The sequence below is a fragment of the Felis catus genome, chromosome A1, assembly GCF_018350175.1.
Source record: "Felis catus isolate Fca126 chromosome A1, F.catus_Fca126_mat1.0, whole genome shotgun sequence".
Taxonomy (NCBI): Eukaryota; Metazoa; Chordata; class Mammalia; order Carnivora; family Felidae; genus Felis; species Felis catus.
Window position 1 is genome coordinate 177,098,950 of NC_058368.1, and position 22,093 is coordinate 177,121,042.

A 22,093-nucleotide genomic window follows, 5' to 3' on the forward strand; every position below is an offset into this window, starting at 1 on the left:
TTTCTGGAGACGCAAGGAGGGGTGGAGGAAACGTGACGGGCATTGACGCCTGTCAGGTAGGGACTCTTGTCATTTGTCACTGTAAATTTTAGCCAACTCCCTCAGCTTCTGCATCTGCTCACGGGGTGACTGGGAGGATTAACTGAGAGAACCCACAGAAAGTGCCAGGAGCCCAGCTTCTGGCAGGTCACAGGTATTCCGTGCTGTAGTATTATTTCTAACTAAACTGATTTCTAAACTCTCGGGAGCCTTGAGTTGAAATCCAAAATGAAAATCCCCCCAAGGTGTCCCACTCTTCCAACCCCAAACGATTGAGGTATCTGGATGGAGACCCTTTCCTCTTGCTTTATCAATGCCTTATAAACCACAAGATGGATTCTCTGTGAGGATCAACAGGGACTGATCACTTCTGCCTTGCGAGAAATTCCAGGTAAATTTTGTGAGGCGGATGACTGACCTCAGAGAATAATAAAGTTGGGAGTGTCTCTGTCAGGTCCATGTCCTCATCTTTACACAAATCTCTCCTGAGGAAATGATACATAATACAGAAAATTACATATATAATTTATATAAATATTTGTACATACAGATTATCTTAGCTCTGACTGCCATAACAAAATACCAGTCTGGCGGCTTAAACAACAGTTTCGTTTCTCATAATTTTGGAACCTGGAAATCTAAAATCAGGTTGTCATTGCGGTTGGATTCTGGCTTGCAGATGGCTGCCTTCTTGCTGTGTCCTCACATGGCACAGAGAAAGAAAAAGCAACCTTCCCAGTGTCTCTTGTAAGGACACTAATCCCATCATAAGGGCCCCACTCCCAGGACCTTATCTAAATTTAATTATCCCCGGGGCACCTGGGTGGCCCAGTTGGTTGAACGTCTGACTTCACCTCAGGTCATGATCTCACAGTTCGTGAGTTCCAGCACCTGTGGGGCTCGCTTGCAGAGCCCTCTTCAGATCCTCTGTCCCCTTCCCTCTCTGCCCCATTCATGCTCTCTCTCAAAAATGAATAAACATTGGGGCACCTGGGTGGCGCAGTCGGTTAAGCGTCCGACTTCAGCCAGGTCACGATCTCGCAGTCCGTGAGTTCGAGCCCCGCGTCAGGCTCCGGGCTGATGGCTCAGAGCCTGGAGCCTGTTTCCGATTCTGTGTCTCCCTCTCTCTCTGCCCCTCCCCCGTTCATGCTCTGTCTCTCTCTGTCCCAAAAATAAATAAACGTTTAAAAAAAAAATTAAAAAAAAATGAATAAACATTAAAAAAGAAATAAATGTAATTATCTCCTAAAGGTCCCACCTCCAAATACCACCACACTGGGGGTTAGGGCTTCAACATATGAACCTTGGGGGGACACGATTCAGTCCATAGCACAAATGGTTAATACAATGCTATTTAACATAGTGAAAATTAAAAGCAACCTAAGTGACCAAAAATGGAGGAATATTTAAGTAGATTTGATGAATCCATGCTGTGGGATACTCTGTAGGCATTAAAATTTTCATTACAAACAATGAAAAATGTTAATTCTTTAGCAGTTAATTAATGTTTACATTATAATGTTAAGGGTGGTGGGAAAGCAGGTTTCAGAATTGTATATAGAGGGTGAGCTAAACAACATTTAGGACAGAGGCTGCCAGAAAATCACATTTTTGCAGTGGCTGCCTCTAGTGGTGGGATTAGGACACATTTTTATTTATTATTAATAGTTTTACTGTTTTGTTAAAATGACATATGTTCATGCTGAAAAATTCAAACAATGCAAAATAGCACAAAGAAGTAAAGTGCAAATTACTGCAGATCCCACTACACAATAAGAACTATTAACATGAATATTCTGAAATGTTCCTCCAGGCATCTCTTGGTATGTATTTATATGCATAGTTTCCTATAAATTACAATCAAAGGGAAGAAATAATAATAATGCTGGTGCTGTCATTGGCTACAGCATGAGGTATGTTTCAGCCTTCTGCACCTCTGCCTTCTAAGTTTTCTTACCTGTTCTGCCTGGAATTTGTTCCAGAATGAAAAGTGTCACCTCCTGGTAGAACATGAAACCCAGAAGCTGAAGGCCCTAGATGAGAGCCATAATCAGAACCTGAAGGAATGGCGGGACAAGCTTCGGCCACGCAAAAAGGTAACCACGTCTGGGCTCGTGGGCTCAATAGTAGGCTTTTCTCCATGTTGAGCCACAGGCGTCTGCCTAGGATGCGAATATAGATAAGATACAGATTTACTTTAGGAAGTTGGTTCATATGATTGTGGAGGGCTAGTAAGTCTGAAATCTGCAGGGCAGGTTGTAGGCGGGAGATCCAGGAAAGAGTTGATGTTGCAGTTTTGAGGCCCACCCATGTTAGGGAGGGTAATCTGCTTTACTCAAAGTCTACTGAGTTAAATTTTAATCACATCTAAAAATTCCTTCACAGTGCCATCTTGATGGGTGTTTGACCAAACAACTGGGTGCCATGTCTTGCCAGGTTGACACATAAAATTAACCATCACAGGGCCTCAGTGTGGTCATTTGTAAAGTGCAGATGTGAATATTGTACCGTGTGATGCAAAAAAGTCATCAGCCCGTAGTGCAGACCAAGGACATCCTCATTTCCTTCTGCCCCTAAGCTCTCTGAGGAGAGAGCTGCCTTAATTACCCTTGATTACATGTCTTGAAGCCCTGAGGTTTGTTCTGCCGTCATACATCAGCTCTGCTTGCTTTCACTGTGGTCTGGACAAGAGGCAGCTGCCCACCTCAGCTAAGTAATGGCCTTGGAAGTCCTTGAATTGAGGCTTCCCTAACCTGTGCTAATGGAGCTTTATGGCTGGCAGCTGGCCGGGGTCCTGGACCTTCCTGGCAGCAGGCCCATGTTCGTCATTTTCTGTAATCATGGCCTGTTGGGCCTTTTGATACTTGACACTCAAATCAATAATGCTCCTGCTGACATCGGTTGACTCTGGTATCAGGAAACAAACGTTCACCTGGTTCTCTTACCTGGTGGTTCTATACCCTTGGCACATCCTGAGAGAGTTTGAAGATGAATGGTCACGTTGCCTCTAGCAACTGCCTCCTATTTCAGGGGCACTGGGGTTTGGGGGAGGTACTGTGGTGTATGTCTGGGGAGCTGGCATTGGATTTTGCCTCTGGGGGCTGCTGTTTCGCAGAGTTCTTTGTACAATTGTCATTAGCTACCTGGGTTACTGCTGGAACACTTAACCAGAGGTGATAGAAATGTTCTTTCACACTCGTGTTACAGTCAGCAATCTTGAGCTATACAGGGGAAGAGAGATGACTGTACACTGTGGAATATTTTTAGAAAACTTCAGACTTAATTCTTTCAAGTAAGTATAGAATATCTGGTAGCATCCATAAAGTGTTGCTTGGGTCACAGCTGACACAGAATGTGGCCTCAGACCAGTCCTCCCTTCGCAACCTTTGCTTTTTAGGATTGTAAAATGTAGATAGAACATTTCTTCCCTTAAAGCATGTGTTAGTAAACTATTGTCCATGGGCAAATCTGGCCTACCATCTGTATTTGTAAATAAAATTTTATTGGAACACAGCCATGCTCGTTCATTTACACATTGTCAGTGGCCGAGTTTGAAGTACAACGGCAGTTTGAGTAGTTGTGACAGAGACTTCACAGCCTGCAAAGCTGAAAATATTTATAATCTGGCCCTTTACAGAAAAAAGATTAGACTCCTGCCTTAGGTTATATACATGAATATATATGGTAGGTAGAAGAGAGTAGCGCTTAAGAGCACAGGTTTTGGATGAAGTCCTGGCTCCCCTATTACTAGCTATGAAACGCGGGGCAAGTTACTAAAGCTCTCTGTTCAAACAGTGGTAGCCGTTATAATTGTTATTCTTTAGCAGAGGTCACAGACTGATTATCCATGGGCTGAAATTGGCGCACAGGCATTAGGTTTGGCCAACATATAGAAATTTCAAAATTTTTTGAAAGTTGCCAACCTTTAAGTACAGGCATACTTTGTTTTATGGCGCTTCACAGATAATTGCATTTTTTTCTCCCTCCAAAATGAAAGTTTGTGGCAGCCCATGGTGAGTAAATCTACCAGTGTCCTTTTTCCAACAGCATTTGCTCACTCCATGTCTCTGTGTGTCTCTTTTGATAATTCTTGCAATATTTTAAACTTTTTCATTATTTTGTTATGGTAATCTGTGATCAGTGATCTTTGATGTTACTGTCATAACTGTTTTGTGACCACAAAAGATGGTGAACTGACATCAGGCACAGCAACATTTTCCTAGCTATGTCTTCTAAGGCAAGGGAAGCAAAAGCAAAAATAAACTATTGAGGCTACTCCAGACTCCACAAAGTTTTTTGCATAGCGAATGAAGGAAACCGTCAACAAGATGAAAAGGCAACCTACTGAATGGGAAAAAAATGTTTGCAAATGATGTATCCAATAGGGGGTTGATATCCAAAATACATAAAGAACTTAATACCAACCCCCCCCCCCCAATAATCTGATTAAAAATGGACAGTTTTCCAAAGACCTATATTTGACCAATCATATATGAAGAGATGCTCAACATCACCAATCCTCAGGGAGCTACAAATCAAAACCACAAACAGATATTACCTTATACCTATCAGAAGGGCTAGGTATCAAAAAGAGCAGAAATTAACAAGTGTTGGCAGGGACGCAGAGGAAAAAGAACTTTTGTGCACTGTTGATGGGAATGTAAATCGGTGCAGCCACTATGGGAAACAGTATGGAGGGTCCTTAAAAAATTAAAAACAGAGGGGCACCTGGGTGGCTCAGTCGGTTGAGCGCCTGACTTTGACTCAGGTCATGATCTCGCGGTTCGTGGGTTCCAGCCCCACGTCGGGCTCTGTGCTGACAGCTCGGAGCCTGGAGCCTGCTTCCGATCCTGTGTCTCCCTCTCTCTGCCCCTCCCCACTCATGCTCTGTTTCTCTCTCTGTCAAAAATCAATAAACTTTAAAATATATACATATTTTAAAAAATTAAAACTAGAAATACCATATGATCCAGTAATTCCACTACTGGATATTTGGAAAACAAAAGAAAAACATTAATTTGAAAAGCTATATGCACTCCTGTTTACTGCAGCATTATATATAATGGCCAAGATAGGGAAGTAACCCAAGTGTCCATCACTAGATGACTGCATGTATAACACATACACACACACAATAGAGTATTAGTCCTAAAAAAACAAGATTTTGCCATTTTGGACAACATGGATGGATCTAGAGGGTATTATGCTAAGTGAAATAGGCCAGACACAGAAAGACAAGTGCCATATGTTTCATTTATATGTGGAATCTAAACAAAGCAAACAAAAAGCAGGAACAAAACCCGTGAATACAGAGAACTGATAGGAGGGGATGGGATAAAAATTACAGCATTGGGAGGAATATAGTCAACGGTAACAGCATTATACGGTGACAGATGGCAGCTACCCTTGTGAGCCCAGCATAGTGTACAGAGTTGTCACATCACTATGTTGTACACCTCACACTAATGTAACGTTGTGTGTCAACTATACTTCAACAGAAACAATAAAAATGCATTTTATGGGGAAAAAAGATGGCGAACTGTTGTGTATTCTGACTGTTCCACTGACTGACCATTCCTCCGGCTCTCTTCCTTTCTGCTCAGGCCTCATTCCATGAGACACGGTATTAGTGAAATTAATGAGGCCAGTGAATAACCCTACAGTGGCCTCGAAGTGGTCAAGTGAGAGGAAGGGTTGCATGTCTCTCGCTTTAAATCAAAAGCTAGACATGATCGAGCTTAGTGAGGAAGGCACGCTGAGACTTGAGATACCGTCCTACCCCACCAAACAGCTACAGTCGAGTTGTGAATGCAAAGGAGAATTTTTTAATTAAAAGTACTACTTCAATGGATACACGGATGATAAGAAAGCTAAACAGCCTTACTGCTGAAAGGGAGAAAATTTTTATGATCTAGGTAGAAGATCAAACCAGCCACGAATTCCCTTAAGCTAGGCCTAATCCAGAGCAAGGCCCTAACCTGTCTTCGGTGCTATGAAGGCTGAGGTGAGAAAGCTGCAGAATAAAAGTCTGAAGCTAGTAGAGGTTGGTTCATGAGGCTTAACGAAAGACGCCGTCTCCAGAACGTGAAAGTGCAAGGTGAAGCAGCTAGTGTTGATGTAGAAGCTGCAGCACGTTATCCAGGAGATGCAGGAAGGGAATTCGTGAAGTTGGCTACACTAGACAACAGAGTTTCAATATAGATGAAACAGCCTTATGTCAGGAGAAGACTTTAGAGCTGGAGAGGAACAGTCCATGCTGGGCTTCAGAGCTTCAAAGGACAGGCTGATTCTCTCTTGTCAGGGGCTAGTGAGGCTATTGACTTTAAGTGGAAGCCAGTGCTCATTTGCCATTCTGAAAATCACAGGGCCTTTTAGAATTATGCTCTATCCTGCCTGTGTTGTATAAACGGAACGGCAAAGCCTCGATGATAGCACATCTGTTTACGACATGGTTTACTGAGTGTTTCAAACCCGCTGTTGATATCTTCTGCTCATTGGCAGTGTGCCTGGTCACCCAACAGCTCTGATGGAGATGTACAACAAGATTATTATTTTTTTAAAAAAGATGAATGTTGTTTTCATGCTTGGTAACACAGTATCTATTCTGCAGCCCGTGGTCAAGGAGTAGCTTTGACTTTCCAGTGTCATTATTTAAGAAATACAATTTCGTGAGGCTGTAGCTGCCATAGGTAGTGATTCCTCTCATGGATCTGGGCAAAGTAAGCTAAAAACCTTCTGGAAAGGATTCACCACTCTAGATGCCATTAAGTACATTCGTGATTCATGGAGGAGGTCAAAATATCAACATGAACAGGGCTTTGGAAGAAGTGGGTGACTTTGAGGGGTTCAGGACTTCAGTGGAGACAGTAACTGTGATGTGGTGGAAATGGCAAGAGAACTGGATTAGAAGTGGAGCCTGAAGATGTGGTGGACTTGCTATCGTCTCAGGGTAAAACTTGAACAGAGGACGAACTGCTGATGATGGATGAGCAAAGAAAACGGTTTCTGGAGGTGACACCTACTCCTGGTGAAGACTGTTGAAATGCCAAGAAAGGATTTCGAATATCTCATGAAGTTAGTTGATAAGGCAGAGGCAGGGTTTGAGAGGACTGACTCAAGTTTTGGAAGAAGTTCTACTGTGGGTAAAATGCTGTCAAACAGCATCACAGGCTACAGAGAAATTGTGAAAGGAAGGGTCCATCAGTGTGGCAAACTTCATCATTGTCTTATTTTAAGGAATTGTATGTGAACTATACCTCAGTAGTAAAAATTAAGAAATAACTACGTTTACCCTGGTGAGCACAGCATAATGTACAAAACTGTCGTCACTATGTTGCACACCCAAAACATAACATTATATGTCAATAATAAAAAAATTGCCACAGCCACACCGTCAGCAGTCACCTCATTCAATCAGCAGCCATCGACATTGAGGCAAGACACTCCACAAGCAAAAATGTCATGAACTGCTGAAAGCTCAGATGACGTTTAGCACTTTTTAGCAATAAAGTATGTGCTCATTATGGTATATACACTTTTTTTAGACACGGCTATTGCACACTTAGACCACAGTGTACTATAAACATAACTTTTTATAAACAAATTTCATATGCATTAGGAAATCAGAAAGTTCATTTGTGTATCATGATACTCACTTTATTGCAGTAGTCTGGTACTAAACCCACAGTATCTCCGAGGGAATGCCTGTGTAAGGGAATTTTTCATAAGAATCTGGGTTTCCAGTTTCTTTTGTGAATCCAGGAGCTCTGGCCACACTGGGCTCTTTGTACCACGTGACAGACATCAGCTGGAGCTGAAAAGAAACCGCTGTCTTCAGACACAGTGTGTGCTCTTCACCTCACCGCAGTCCTCCTCACTCCCTATTGCCTCACACCCAGCTCTCTTTCTTCATTCAGTTCATCTGGCTGGCTCCCATAGGCACTGGATTTCGTAACTTGTTACAAGAGCTTACACAGTCCCACTTATATCTTGCTTATATATAATGTTTGCTTACCACAAACACTTTTAACACTAATATATCCGGGGGCACCTGGGTGGCTCAGTCAGTTAAACGTCCAACTTCATCTCGGGCCGTGATCTCATGGCTCATGAGTCTGAGCCCCATATTGGACTCTCTGCTGTCAGCACAGAGCCTGCTTCAGATCCTCTGTCCCCACCTCTCTCTCCACCCACCCCTCCCCTGCTGCTTCTCTCTCTCTCTCTCTCAAAATAAAAATTAAAAACTTAAAAAACGTATTTATTTTTTTTAAGATTAAAAAAATGTTTAACGTTTATTCATATTTTAAGAGACAGAGCACAGCATAAGTGGGGGAGGGGCAGAGAGAGAGGGAGACACAGAATCTGAAACAGGCTCCAGGCTCTGAGCTGTCAGCACAGAGCCTGACGCGGGGCTTAAACTCACAGACCGTGAGCTCATGACCTGAGCTGAAGTCGGATGCTCAACCCACTGAGCCACCCAGGCGCCCCTAAAAAACATAATTAAAAAAATGCTAATACATCTGGCAAAGGAGAACTTCAACCAAGACACTAGACACTTGCTCTGAGTTACCAAATGGGCTTTTACAACACACAGAACCCGTCGTACTGCAGGTTTTCAGAATCACAGTGTCAGGGGATGGTGGGAAGGCACATGATTTTTGAAGACAACTCCCTAGGTGATTTCTGTGGGGCAGTATCCTCATTAGGAACACAATGTACTTGGACATTCTGGCCCTGTCCTCCCACCTCCCCCCAATCACCCACTGTTAAATCTGTCCATTTTCTACCTTGGGTCTTTCTCCATTCGATTGTTTTCCTGCCAGGAGACTGGCATCTACCGCCCCCGCCCCCCCCCCCCCCCCCGAGATGGCATTTCACCAAACCGTGGCCCTTGATCCACAACAAAATCCTGCATGGTTGTGAAAGAAGGAAGCTAGAGGTACCTGTCTTCTGGGTGATGCACTCTGGGAAAGGAAAGATGGAAGACCGAGTTACCCATGCAGCAAAGGCTTGTTGGGAGGGAAGGGAAATTTCCAGAGGAGGCCACTTTGGTGGGGGTCCTGTGTTTGGGAGATCCATGCCAATGGCATCTGACTGCGCCCTCTCTCTGTCCTAGGCTCTGGAAGAAGATCTGAACCAGAAGAAGCGAGAGCAGGAGATGTTCTTCAAACTGAATGAGGAGACAGAATGCCTGAACCCTACCACCCCAAACAAGGCCACCAAGTTCTTCCCCTATAGCTCTGTGGATGCTTCTTAACAGCCACCTGGGGCTGTGGCTGGCAGGTTGGCGGGCCTCCAAGGCCCTCCCATTCTCTGTGAACAAGTAACTCAGGACCCCCCCCCCCTTACCTCTTGCTTCCAGGCCAACTCGCATCTAGCCCCTTGCCTTGTGTTACCCCAGCTATGCCCAACAGACCCACCCCAGTGTTCCTTAATTCTCGCTCACTCATGGAGGGCGAGGTTTTATTATGTGTTGCCTGATCCTAATGTATGTCCCCTCTGAGCCCCACATCCCTTCAAGGTGTCAGTGATTTGGGCTGCTAGTGGGGTCACGGCCCGGGAGGAATGGTGTTCTGCAGCCTTGAGACCCTCCTGCTTGCCAAAACATCAGTTTTGCTATCTGTGGGCACAAAGCGCTACCATCAGTCACCATGAGTTTGTCCATATTGTGATTCTTGGTGTGGTGTCAGACAAGAACACGGCTCCTAACAGCCATTTCAGTTCCTAGCGAAGCCCGTCCTGCTGCCAGCTGCTCAGGGGGTGCCCTCATTCTTCCAGTAGCCCCCAATTTGCTTCCCTCTTGAGACAAGGCTGTGTCTACAATAGTGGGCTGGAGGAGAGCCTGAATCATTCATTCTGCTGGCCTTGGGTGTTTCTTGCCATCTTGTGTCCCTCTGCCTGCACACACGTACATACACAAGGCTTGGCCCCGTGGCATTACCCAGGCTTGCCTCTGCTCTGGGCCTCTTGTGCCACGTGGGTTGAAACGTACTCATTGCCTGAGCCTGTGCCACTGAGCATGTTTAGGTGGAGCCATTGGTTTGAAGGGTGCTGGGTACTGGCACAAGATGGTATAGGCTGAACTGCCGGTCTGTGATTCCCTTGGGCGCCTACGCCGGATGCTGTGTTCAGGGATAAATTCCTCACCACACAAGACTTTCACAGCCTAGGCTGTTCCCGTCTCATCCTTGCCCATCCTGTCTGTAGGCTGTTTCCCTCTGCCCCTCCTAGCAGGAGTCTGGCCTCATACTTGAGACAGAGGCTGGTAGTCGCTGGGATTTCTGTTCAGGAAGAAAAAACATCAGGGAGAAATGCAATGCTTCCTGCCCCCAGCAACAGAGCAGATGCAAAGCTGCTGCTTCTCAGATGGAATCCTGGGCCTTCGGGTTATTCAGCTGGCCACCCACAGATTCTGATCCCACAGGCTGCAGGATGTCGATAAAAAGTAATGCTCAAACAGGCATTCAGTTTATCTACAAAGAAAGCTTTTTTCACTTTGATTTCTAACTTGAAACAAATATAAACAAATGGCTTCTATAGGACGATAACCTGCTTTAAATAAACAAAACAGAAAACTGAAGGCGAGTTTGAGAAATCATGGATGACGTATTAAGTCTGGGTACTGTTTTGTCATGATGAAGTGGCTGACATCCCGGGAGGACTTTTTCCTTCTTCACTCCTACACGTTAAGGTTTGACACTTTGTCCTACAGCAATTCTCTGCAAGTTTCTTGGCACTGGTTGTAACTGGATCTTGGGGAGGGAGGGTTGCCATTCAGTAAGAAGGGACTTAGGGTTCCCAAGGCTTACATATGCAGTGAAGATGCTCTGCGGGCTGTGGGAAGGCAGTGGTCCTCTTAAGTTGGTGAACATTTGAGCTTGCCTGCTTCAGTATTTGACCCAGATGCAGCAGTTTTCTGGTCTCACACAGATGAGACCAGTGAAACAATTGTCCCCTTTTATTCTTTTTGGTGCACAGGTGCCGGGAAAATGTGACCTAGCAGCAGTGTAATTACAGAACACTGTCCGCGTTCCACCAGCCAAGGCCGGCCCTGGCAAATGGTCAGGCAGGGCTGATTTGGGTTGTGTTTACACTATTGCCTGGGGTGTGAGAAGGGGCATTTACATGAAATGACGGTTTCGTGGTTCAGACGAAAGTCTTTGATCATTCCCCTATTTGGCTTTTCATTCACATTTGAATCTTGTTCAAGAGTTGCTGCTTTCCTGTTCAGTGCTGCCCAAGTCCTGATGGCTCCCCTCTCCTTTCTGGATGGGGGCCGGTTGGGTCCTCCAGCCTCATGATTGAGCCAACACGCATGCCCACCAGTGAGAAGGCCCACGCAGTATTCCGCATGCCCCGTGCTAATGTTTCCTCGGGAAGGGACAGATGGAACTGTTCCTTGTTTTCAGTCCGTTTTTGGCAGAGTAAATATAACTAACTTATATTTTCCCTTTATAAAGGATAGAAGTTATTTTTATGTAGTTTCAAAACTTTATACAAAACTTTTGTAAAATGTTCTCTACAAAGTTTAACTGCAAGAATGTAAATATGCTTCTAATAAAATAGCAAAAGGAGAGAAACCCTGCATTTGTGCTTGTTCTCTTGGGTGGGGTGGAAACGGCACGGCAGACTTAGCCACATTTGCCAGGCAAGAAAGGGTTCACCATCTTCTCAGTGCACTGGTGCTTTCCAGGTCACACGGCCAGTCAGACCTTGGGGTGGGTTTCTGTTTTGAAAGGAGTTATATTGTGTGTGTGTTCTCTACAGACATTGAACAACATTCTCATTCAACAATAAACATTTGGCCCCCAGGAGTTTCCAAATACGAACTTACTGAATCCTTTTAACAACCTGTGAGGAAGACATTGTCATTCCCATTTTATAGAGGAGCAAATAGATATGAAGCAAGGGTAGGGTCAGGCTGAACTTCACCACACTGGTAAATGATGCCTATGAAATTCAAATTAGACCTTCTGAGGTGCTGTCTCCACCACACCTCCTCTCCCACTCTCAGCTGCCCATTACACTCACTAAGAGTCATGCACTTAACTATCAGCTGCTTTATTTAAAAGCATTTTTCTGCCATGCTTCTAAAACCCCATTCAGGGGTTCTTAACCTGGGGTCTAAAGACCTCCCTTATCACCAGCAAGGGGTCCGAGGGTAGAATTCAGGGTGTCTTTGTTCCTGGATGGGAAAAGATTTGGTTTTTAGTTTGACTAAGCTCTAACTGAAATTCAGTATTTCCTTTCTGTATGGATGCAGGCAACCAGCTCTGTTAGGATAAGTGGTACCTGAGACTGTCAGCAATAGAATTCAGAGATTTCATCTCATGTTACTGCTGTGCAAACACCTCAAAATTTTGTTCATCGCTCTGAAATAACAGTAGTTATTGTACTAATTGTTAGCTCCTGTTATTTAAGATTGAGATATTCAGGGGCGCCTGGGTGGCTCAGTTGGTTAGGCATCCAGCTCTTGATTTTGGCTCAGATCATGATCTTACAGTTCATGAGATCAAGCCCCAGGTGGAGCCTGCTTGGGATCCTCTCCCTCTCTGTCCCTCCCCTGCTCAAAATAAACATTAAGAGAAATCGAGATGTGCATATTACATATATAGGTCACATCTATAAGCCAATATATATATAGATTTTCTAATATTTTGGTACCTATATTTCATTATGATAGGTTTCACTTGTAATCTATGTGCTTTACATTGTGCATCTGAAAGTATTCTCAGAGGGGGTTTGCATTCTTGGTGGAATGCCTTCAAATTAAGAACCTCTACTGTGTCTGCAGCCCTGAGCTGTCACTGTCCTAGAAACCTGCTGACCAGGTTTCTGACCACCAGGTGGTGGTCCACTCTCAGGGTGTCTCATACGTCTGTGACTTGGTGTGTTGGGGCAAGGGGTGCAGTGCAAGCAAACAGCAGCTGGCATGCCTCCCATTAAGGGACAGAAAAATGACTGGGGTTCCCAGGAAAAAGGATTCATGAGACTGATGAAGAAGATAATGCATCAAAGGATACATGGAACTTGAGAAATGAGATCGTTGCACAGTAACTGAGCCCTCTTATGCACTAAGTGCTTGAGGTGCTGAAATGAGTAAGACATTGACATGGTCTTCAAAATACTTGTCCTGCTGAGGAAACAGACCTGGAGAAAGAGTGTCAGTTCAGGCTGACGGAGCCTTGGAGAATGAGGGAAGAGCTCTCAGAGATGGTGATGCAGAATCTGGGAGGACTAGTTACTATGTGCCAGAACACATTCAGGGACTGGGTTGTGAAATGGTTTATGAGCCATGAGGCTGGAGAGAACAGGGCCAGACCCATGTACCTGGGCTCAAGCTGACCCTTACCATCCCAAGGGCAGTAAGAAGTCTGGGAGAGAGTTTACTCGGGAAGGACAGTTGAAATCATGACTGCAGCAACTCAAGAGACCAGCCGAGGACAGAGATTAACATTGATGCTGGTGGGAATGATGGCCCACAAAGGCTGGAGGCTTTAGGAAGGAAAGGACAGATGGTAGACCCCATAAGGGCAGGAGTAAGACTCTAGCTGATCCCTAAACACCTAGAACCCAGCATGTTGCCACACTGAGTTACTCCGTCTGGGCTCCTCGTGCCATAAAGGATCTGAAAAGGGAGCAGCGGTGGCCTGGGGGCTGTAGACTGGATGTATATCAACCTAGTATGGTACCAGAGATGTTCACTAGGTCTGACTAACCAATGTGTTGCCAGTTAAAAACAAAACTGAGAGAACATCCACTTCCAGTGATGGCAGACTAGGTAATTCAAACCAGTCCTCTAAAGCTGAGGACAATTAGAAAATCTGGACGAAAATATTCAACACGTCTACTTGAAGGCGCAAGAAAACTACAAGATAGTGAAGACTTACAAAGCCCAGATTGAAACAAGGACAGAACAGGGCACCTGGGTGGCTCAGTCGGTTGAGTGTCTGGCTTCGGCTCAGGTCATGATCTCACAGTTCATGGGTTCGAGCCCCACATCGGGCTCTGTGCTGACAGCTCGGAGCCTGGATCCTGCTTCGGATTCTGTGTCTCCCTCTCTCTCTGCCCTTCCCCCATTCACACGCTGTCTCTGTGTCTCTCAAAAATTAATAAATGTTAAAAAAAAAAAAAAAGAAACAAGGAGAGAAGGCCAGAGAGATGATTCTGGTGCTTTACCCTGAGAACATTTGCTGATCCTAGAGAGGGTATAAATGTGAACCTGACCAGAGTGCCAGGATCTCTGCAAGGAGAATTTGTACATGTAGTCAGTGCACTAGTTGCATCCTGTGTCCCAGTTTTTTTGGGCTGCTGCTCCCAGGATGCCTCTTGATTGCCTGGATCTGGGGGCTGAAGTGCGGGGAGGTTGTGTTCCAGGGTCCCATGGGACTATAACAACTGGAGACAGTTCATGGCAGGCTATCACTCCCAGAATACTACTGCACAGACAGTAAATTAAAACACACCCCTAGTTTTTCTGTGAAAGAGGTTCAAATGCTTGTTCTGGAGCTGTGGCCTGAGGGGCAGGCTCTAGGTTTAGCACACATCTAGAGGCCTATGGAGGTGCCTATGTAGGCTGGGGGAATACCACCTTTGTGCTCTCCCTCTGCCTTGCTCCAGCTCTCTAGTATCTCCCAGAAACGAGCATATACACTTATCTGGAGCCCTGATTTTTGCTAATGTCATCCATGGAACACCTCCAGATCACCTTGTCTGGTGGCCAGCAGGGTTCATGCTTGTGGTCTCACAGTACTGTATATATTTGCATACTCAAAAGCTGCTACCTGAAGGTCTGGCTTCCAGTCAGCCTGAATCTAGATGCTGAGATCCCCTACTTTAGGATGGACAGAGCTTGGTACACCCTCAACAATGAGAGCTTTACACTAAAAATAAAATAGGCTGCATGGAAAATCATAAAGGTTCAAGAGCTAGACAAGGCTGAACAATAATATTCATCTCTTACACAAGGCCACTCCTTCAAGACTAGAAGAGGTGGTTGTTTCACTTAATACATAGAAACAAACACAGAGTCAAGCAAAATCAGGAAATAGGAATATGTTCTAAACAAAAGAACAAAACCTTAGAAAAAAAGTCTTAATGAAATGTGTAAGTAATTTGCTTGATGAAGAGTTCAAAGTAATGGTCATAAAGATGTTCACCCAATTTGGGAAAAGAAGGATGCTCACGCAACTTGGAAGAAGAATGGATGAGCACAGTGAGAACTTTAACAAATGGATAGAAAATATAAGAAAGTACAAATAAGCCACAGAGCTGAAGAATACAATAACTGAACTGAAAAATACACTAGAGGAATTCAACAGCAGACTAGATGAAGCAGATCAGTGAACTCAAACACAGGGCAGTGGAACTCCCCAATCAGAGCAGCAAAAAGAAAAAAAAATTTTGAAGAGTGAAGACAGCTTAAGGGATTTACAGGGCAACATCAAGTGGACTAACATTTGCATTATAGAGGTCGCAGAAAGAGAAGAAAGGGGCAGAAATTTTACTTGAAGGAAGTAAGGCTGAAAACTTCCCTAAGCTGGAGAAAGAAATGAACACCCAGATCCAAGAAACCCAGAGAATTCCAAAGAGATAAACTCAAAAGACCCCATACCAAGACATATTATAATTAAAATGTCAAAAGTTTAAGCAAGGAGAGAAACCTTAAGAGCAGCAAGAAGAAAACCAACTTGTTATGTACAAAGGAACCTCCATTAGACTCAGCAGATTTTTCAGCAGAACCATTGCAGGCCAGAAGGAGGGGCATGATACATCCAAAGTGCAGAAAGAAAAAAACCTTCCAACCAAGAATACTCTATTTGGCAGAGTTATCATTCAGAATTGAAGCAGAGAGAGTTTTCCAGGTGAGCAAGGCTAAAGGAATTCATTATCATCAACCTGACCTTAGAAGAAATGCTAAATGTACTTTATACACTGAAAAGAAAGGGTGCCAATTAGTAACAAGAAACCATATGAAAGAATAAATCTTACCAGAAAGGTAAATATACAGTAAAGGTAGTCGATCAATCATTTATAAAGTTAGTATGAAGTTTAAAGAATAAGCAGTAAAATACTACAGTAATTAGTCAAGTAATACACAAGATAAGTATAAAATTGTGACAACAAAAACATAAAACAGGCTAGGGGAGAGTAAAAACATAAAGCTTTAAAATGCATTCAAATTCAAGGTGTTATCAACTTAAAATAGAGTGTTATGAATATAGGTTGTTGTATATAAGCCTCCTGGTAACCACAAAGCAAATACCTATAGTAGACACACAAAAGATCATGAGTAAGGAACTTGAGCATACCACTAAAGAAAGTCATCAAGCCACCAAGGAAGAGAGCAAGAGAAGAAAGGAAGAGACAGAAACTACAAAACAACTAGAAAACAATGAACAAAATAACAATAGGTACATACCTATCAATAACTACTTTAAATGTAAAAGGACTAAATTCTTTAATCAAAAGACAGAGTGGCTGAATGGAAAAAAAAAAAATAAAACCCATCTACATGATGTCTACAAGAGACTTACTTCACATGTAAAGGACACACACAGACTAAAAGTAAAGGGATGAAAAAAGATGTTCCACACAAATGTAAACCAAAATAAAGTTGGGGTAGCTATAATTATATTAAAAAAATCCCACTTTGGGGTGCCTGGGTGGCTCAGTCGGTTGAGCATCCGACTTTGGCTCAGGTCATGATCTTGTGGTTCATGAGTTCGAGTCCCACATTGGGCTCTGTGCTGACAGCTCAGAGCCTGGAGCCTGCTTCAGATTCTGTGTCTCCCTCTCTTTGCCTGTCCCCACTTGTTCTCTGTCTCTCTCTCAAAAATAAATAAACATTAAAAAAATTAAAAAATAAAACCCACTTTAAAACAAAATCATAATAAGAAACAAGGGCACATTATATAATGATAAAGGACACAATTCAATAAAAATATATAACTTTTTAAGATATTTATAGACCCAACACAGGAACACCTAAACATATAAAGGAAATATTAACATACCTAAAGGGAGAAATAGCAACACAATAATAGTAAGGGGTGTTAATATACCACTTACATCAATAGATAGATCATCTGGAGAGAAACTCAATAAGGATAAATCAGCCTTAAATAACATGTTAAACCATACAGATTTAACAGATACATATGGAACATTCCATCCAAAAGCAACAGAATAACATACATGGAATGCTCTACAGAATAGATCATAGTTTAGTCCACAAAACAAGTCAATAAATTAAGGATACTGAAATCATATCAAGCATCTTTTCCAACCACAATTGAATGGAACTAGAAATCAATTACGAGGAGAAAACTGGAAGGGTGCCTGGGTTAGTCAGTTAAACATCTGACTTTGGCTCAGGTCATGATCTTGCAGTCCATGACTTCAAGCCCCACATCAGGCTCTAGGCTAACAGCCTGGAGCCTGCTTTATATTCTGTGTCTCCCTCTGTCTCTGCTCCTCCTTTGTTCGTGCTCTCTCGCTCTCTCTCTTTCTCTCAAAATAATAAACATTAAAAAAAAAACCCTGGAAAATTCACAACTATGTGGAGATTAAACCACACGCTACTGAACAACCAATGAGTCAAGAGAAATAACAAAAATTTGTTGAGACTAAATAAAATGGAAATACAATATCCCCAAATTTATGAGATACAATAGAAGTAGTTCTAAGAGGGAAGTTTATACTGATAAAGGCCTATATCAAGAAACAAGAAATATTTCAAATAAATGTTTGAACTTGACACCTCAAGGAACTAGAAAAAGAACAAAATCCAAAGTTAGTAGAAGGTAGGATATAACGAAGATCAGAGTATAAATAAATGAAATAGAAACTAAAAAGATGGGGGGTGCCTGGATGGCTCAGTTATTTGAATTTCTGACTCTTGGTTTCTGCCCAGGTCATGATCTCACAGTTTTGTGGGTTCAAGACCTGTGTCTGGCTCTGTGCCAGCAGTGCAGAGCCTGCTTAGGATTCTCTCTCTCTCCTACTCTGTCTGCCCCTCCCCTGCTCATGCTGTCTCTCTCAAAATAAATAAAACTTAAAAAAAAAAACAACAACTAAAAAGACAATAGAAAAGATAAATGAAACTAACAACTGGTTCTTTGGAAAGATTAAAATGGCACACCATTAACTAGACTTAGTCTCACCAAGAAAAAGACAAGGGTTCAAATGAAATCGGAAATGAAAAAGGAGCCATTACCGATACCACAGTAATACGAACACCAGCAAATTGGACAAGCTGGTAGAAAAAAAAAATTCCTAGAAACACACAGCCTTAGAGGACCAAGTCACGAAGAAATAGAAAATCTGAATATACCAATTGCTAGTAAGGTGAGTGATTAGTAATCAGAAACCTCCAAACAACAACAACAAGAACAGCAAAACAAAACAAAACCAAAAAACCTCCCAAGAAATAAAAGTCCAGGACCAGATGGCTTCACTGGCGAATTCTACCATCCTAAGAATTCATACCAATCCTTCTCAAACTCTTCAGAAAAACTCAAGAGGAAAGAATACTTCCAAACTCATGTTATGAGGCCAGTATGACCCTAATACCAAAACCAGACAAAGATTCCACAATAAAAGAAAATTACAGGCCAGTATCATTGATGAACATAGATGCAAAAATCCACAACAAAACATTAGCAAACCAAATTCAACAATACATGAAAAGGATCATACGCCATGACCAAGTGGGATACGTACCAGGGAGGGATGCAAGGATGGTGCAACATCCACAAATCAATCATGATACACAACACTAACAAAGCGAAGGATAAAAATCATATGATTTTCTGAATAGATGTGGAAGAAGCGTTTGACAAAATTCAACATCCATTCATGATCAAAAAAAGTCTCGACAAAGTGGGCTTGAGGGGACATACCTCAACATATAAAGGTCATAATATGACAAGCCCACAGCTAATATCACACTTAACAGTGCTTTTAAGATCAGGAATAAGACAAGGATACCTATTCTTGCCAGTTTTTTTCGACACAATACTGGAAGTCCTAGCCAGAGCAATTAGGCAAGAAAAAAAAAAAAAACATCTAAATTGGAAAGCAAGAAGAAAATGACCACTATTTGGAAATGACATGATACTAAATGTAGAAAACCCTAAAGATGCCCCCCCACACACAAAAGTGCCTGTTAGGCCTAATAAATTAAGGAAAGTTCCAGAATATAAAGTATGCAAAAAAGTTTCTACACATTAATAACAGACTATCAGAAAGAGAAATTAAGAACACAAGTCCATTTACAATTGTATGGGGGTGCCTGGGTGGCTCAGTCGGTTAAGCGTCTGACTTCAGCTCAGGTCATGATCTCGCAGTTTGTGAGTTCGAGCCCCGCGTCGGGCTCTGTGCTGACAGCTCAGAGCCTGGAGCCTGCTTCAGATTCTGTGTCTCCCTCTCTCTGACCTTCCCCGACTCATGTTGTTTCTCTCTCACTCAAATAAGTATTAAAATTAAAAAAAAAAATTGTATGAAAAAGAATAAAATACCTAGGAATAAATTTAACCAAGGAGATAAAACACCCATACACTGAAATCTATGAGATACTGATGAAAGAAAATGAAGAGGACACAATTAAGTGGAAAGATATTCCATGCTCATGGCTTAGAATATTGTTAAAATGTCCATACTATCTAAAGCAATCTACAGATTTAATATAATCCCTATCAAAATTCTAACATCATTTTTTACAGATATAGAACCAACAACCCTAAAATTTGTAGGGAACCATAGAAGACCTTGAATAACAACAGCAATCTTGAGAAAAAAGAACAAAGCCAGAGGCATCACAATCCTTGACTTCTAACTATATAACAGGGCTAAAATAATCAAAACAGTATCGTGTTGGCATAAAAAGAGCCACAAAGATCAATGGAACAGAACAGAGAGCCCACATGTATGGTCAATTAAGTTATGACAAAGGACCCAAGAATATAAAATGGGCAGGACAGTCTCTTCAGTAAATGCTGCTGGGGAAACTGAATAGCCATAAGGATAAAAATGAAAAGTAGATGACTATTGGGGCGCCTGGGTGGCTCAATCGGTTAAGCATCTGACTTCACCTCAGGTCATGATCTCATGCCTCGTGAGTTTGAGACCCATATCAGGCTCTGTGCTGACAGCTCAGAGCCTGGAGTCTGCTTCAGATTCTGTGCCTCCCTCTCACTCTGCCCCTCCCCTGCTCACACTCTGTCTCTCTCTCTCTCAAAAATAAATAAACATTAAAATATTAAAAAAAAAGAAAACTAGGTAACTATTTCACATTATATATAAAACTAACTCAAAATGGGTAAAAAAGGCTTGAATGTAAGGCCTGAAACCATTAAACTCCTAGAGGAAAACAGGCAGTCAGTTCCTTAACATTGGTTTTAGTGAGGATTTTTTTGGATCTGACACCAAAAGCAAAGGCAACAAAAGTAAAAAAATAAAAAGTAAACAAGCAGAACTATATCAAACTGAAAACCTTTTGCAAATCATATATAATAAGGGCCTAAAAATCCAAAATTTATTTAAAAAAACTCATACAACTCAATAGCAAGAGTCAATCTGATTAAAAAGTGGGCAGAGGACCTCAACAGACATTTTTTCTTTTTTCAAGTTTATTTATTTATTTTTGAGAGAGAGTGAGCAAGCAGGGGACAGGCAGAGAGAGAGGGAGAGACAGAATCCCAAGCAGGCTCCACATTGTCAGTGCAGAGCCCGATGCAGAGCTCGATCCCATGAACAGTGAGATCATGACCTGAGCCAAAATCAAGAGTCGGGTGCTTAACCGACTGAGCCACACAGGTGCCCCATACATTTCTTCAAAGATAGATGGCCAAAAAGTATATGAAAATATGATCAACATCACTAATCATCAGGGAAATGCAAATCAAAACCATGATGAGATATCACCTCACACCTGTTAGAATGGCTATCATCAAAAGACAAGAAACAGCATGTGTTGATGAGGATGAGGAGAAAAAGGAACCATCACGCACTCTTTGTGGGAATGTAAATTGATGCAGCCACTGGGGAGAACAGTATGGAGGTTCTTCTAAAAATTAAAAATACCATTACCATACGATCCAGCAATTCCACTATGGGTATTTATCCAAGGAAATGAAAACACTAACTTAAAAAGATATGCACTACCATGTTCATTGCAGCATTATTTATAATAAACAATATACGGAAACAACCTGTGCCTATCAATGAATGAATGGATAAAGAATCTGTGGTGTGTGTACATGCACGATGAAATACTATTCATTCATAGAAAAGAATAAAATCTTGCTATTTGCAACAAAAGAGATGGACTTTGAGGTCTCTGCATAGATACAGAGATAGATTGGTGGTTGCCAGGGGTGGGGATGAGGGTTTATAGGTGAAATGGGTGAAGGTGGTCAAAAGATACAAACTTCCCATCATAAAATAAATAAGTCATGGGGATATAATGTACAGCATGAAGACTATAGTTAATAATACTGTATTGCATATATGAAAGTTGCAAAAGGAGGGGGGCGCCTGGATGGCTCAGTTGGTTAAGCATCCAACTCTTGATTTTGGCTCAGGTCATGGTCTCACGTTTCTTGAGTTCGAGCCCTGTGTCGGACTCTGCACTGACAGTGAAGATTCTATCACCCTCTCTCTCTACCTCTCCCCTGCTTGCTTTCACCCTCTCTCTCAAAATAAATAAACTAAGAAAAAAAAAAGTTGCAAAGGGAGTAGCTCTTAAGAGTCCTTATGACAAGAGATAATTTTTTTCTAACTTGTGAAAATCAAATACAAATAAAGACCAGACTTGAAAATTCTCTGGGTAGACAAAACCAGTTGAGTCGTACAGGCAAAGCTTAACTTACTAGCTTATTTTTTAAGGCAAGTGAGGCTAACTCGACCTGGGACACTTCTTGCCTATGCCTCTGAAAATGATAAATGAAACTTAAATTGATCCCAAAACTGATATGAGGTAACCACTGATTCCCTTTCATTTAAGAAAATTCAAATACTGTAACCAGTCACTGCCTATATGCCACATAAACTG

The 22,093-nt window shown here is 42.3% G+C and overlaps 2 protein-coding genes across 18 annotated transcripts in view; one reads left to right on the forward strand and one right to left on the reverse strand.

Moving 5' to 3' along the window:
• The window catches only part of STK10 (serine/threonine kinase 10), a 118,880-nt gene extending 107,262 nt beyond the window's left edge, over positions 1–11,618 (forward strand). For both annotated transcript variants that reach the window (XM_011285468.4, XM_045035527.1), the window contains exons 18-19: positions 2,022–2,135; positions 9,155–11,618. In XM_011285468.4, the coding sequence (XP_011283770.2) occupies positions 2,022–2,135; positions 9,155–9,295 (255 nt within the window). In that variant the 3' untranslated portion in view covers positions 9,296–11,618. The remainder of the gene's footprint in view (positions 1–2,021; positions 2,136–9,154) is intronic.
• The window catches only part of LOC105260865 (alanine and glycine-rich protein-like), a 71,676-nt gene that overhangs the window by 11,787 nt on the left and 37,796 nt on the right, over positions 1–22,093 (reverse strand). For 5 of the 16 annotated variants that reach the window (XR_890685.3, XR_006584168.1, XR_006584173.1 and 2 more), the window contains 3 exons: positions 7,695–7,852; positions 1,997–2,201; positions 458–524 (listed from right to left, as the gene is read on the reverse strand). The gene's annotated coding sequence lies outside the window, so the exon portion shown is untranslated. Of the gene's footprint in view, positions 1–457; positions 525–1,029; positions 1,092–1,996; positions 2,202–5,272; positions 7,210–7,694; positions 8,191–8,981; positions 9,157–22,093 lie in introns of those variants that run through there. The other 11 variants (XR_002161928.2, XR_006584192.1, XR_006584169.1 and 8 more) reach the window with 10 other exon arrangements.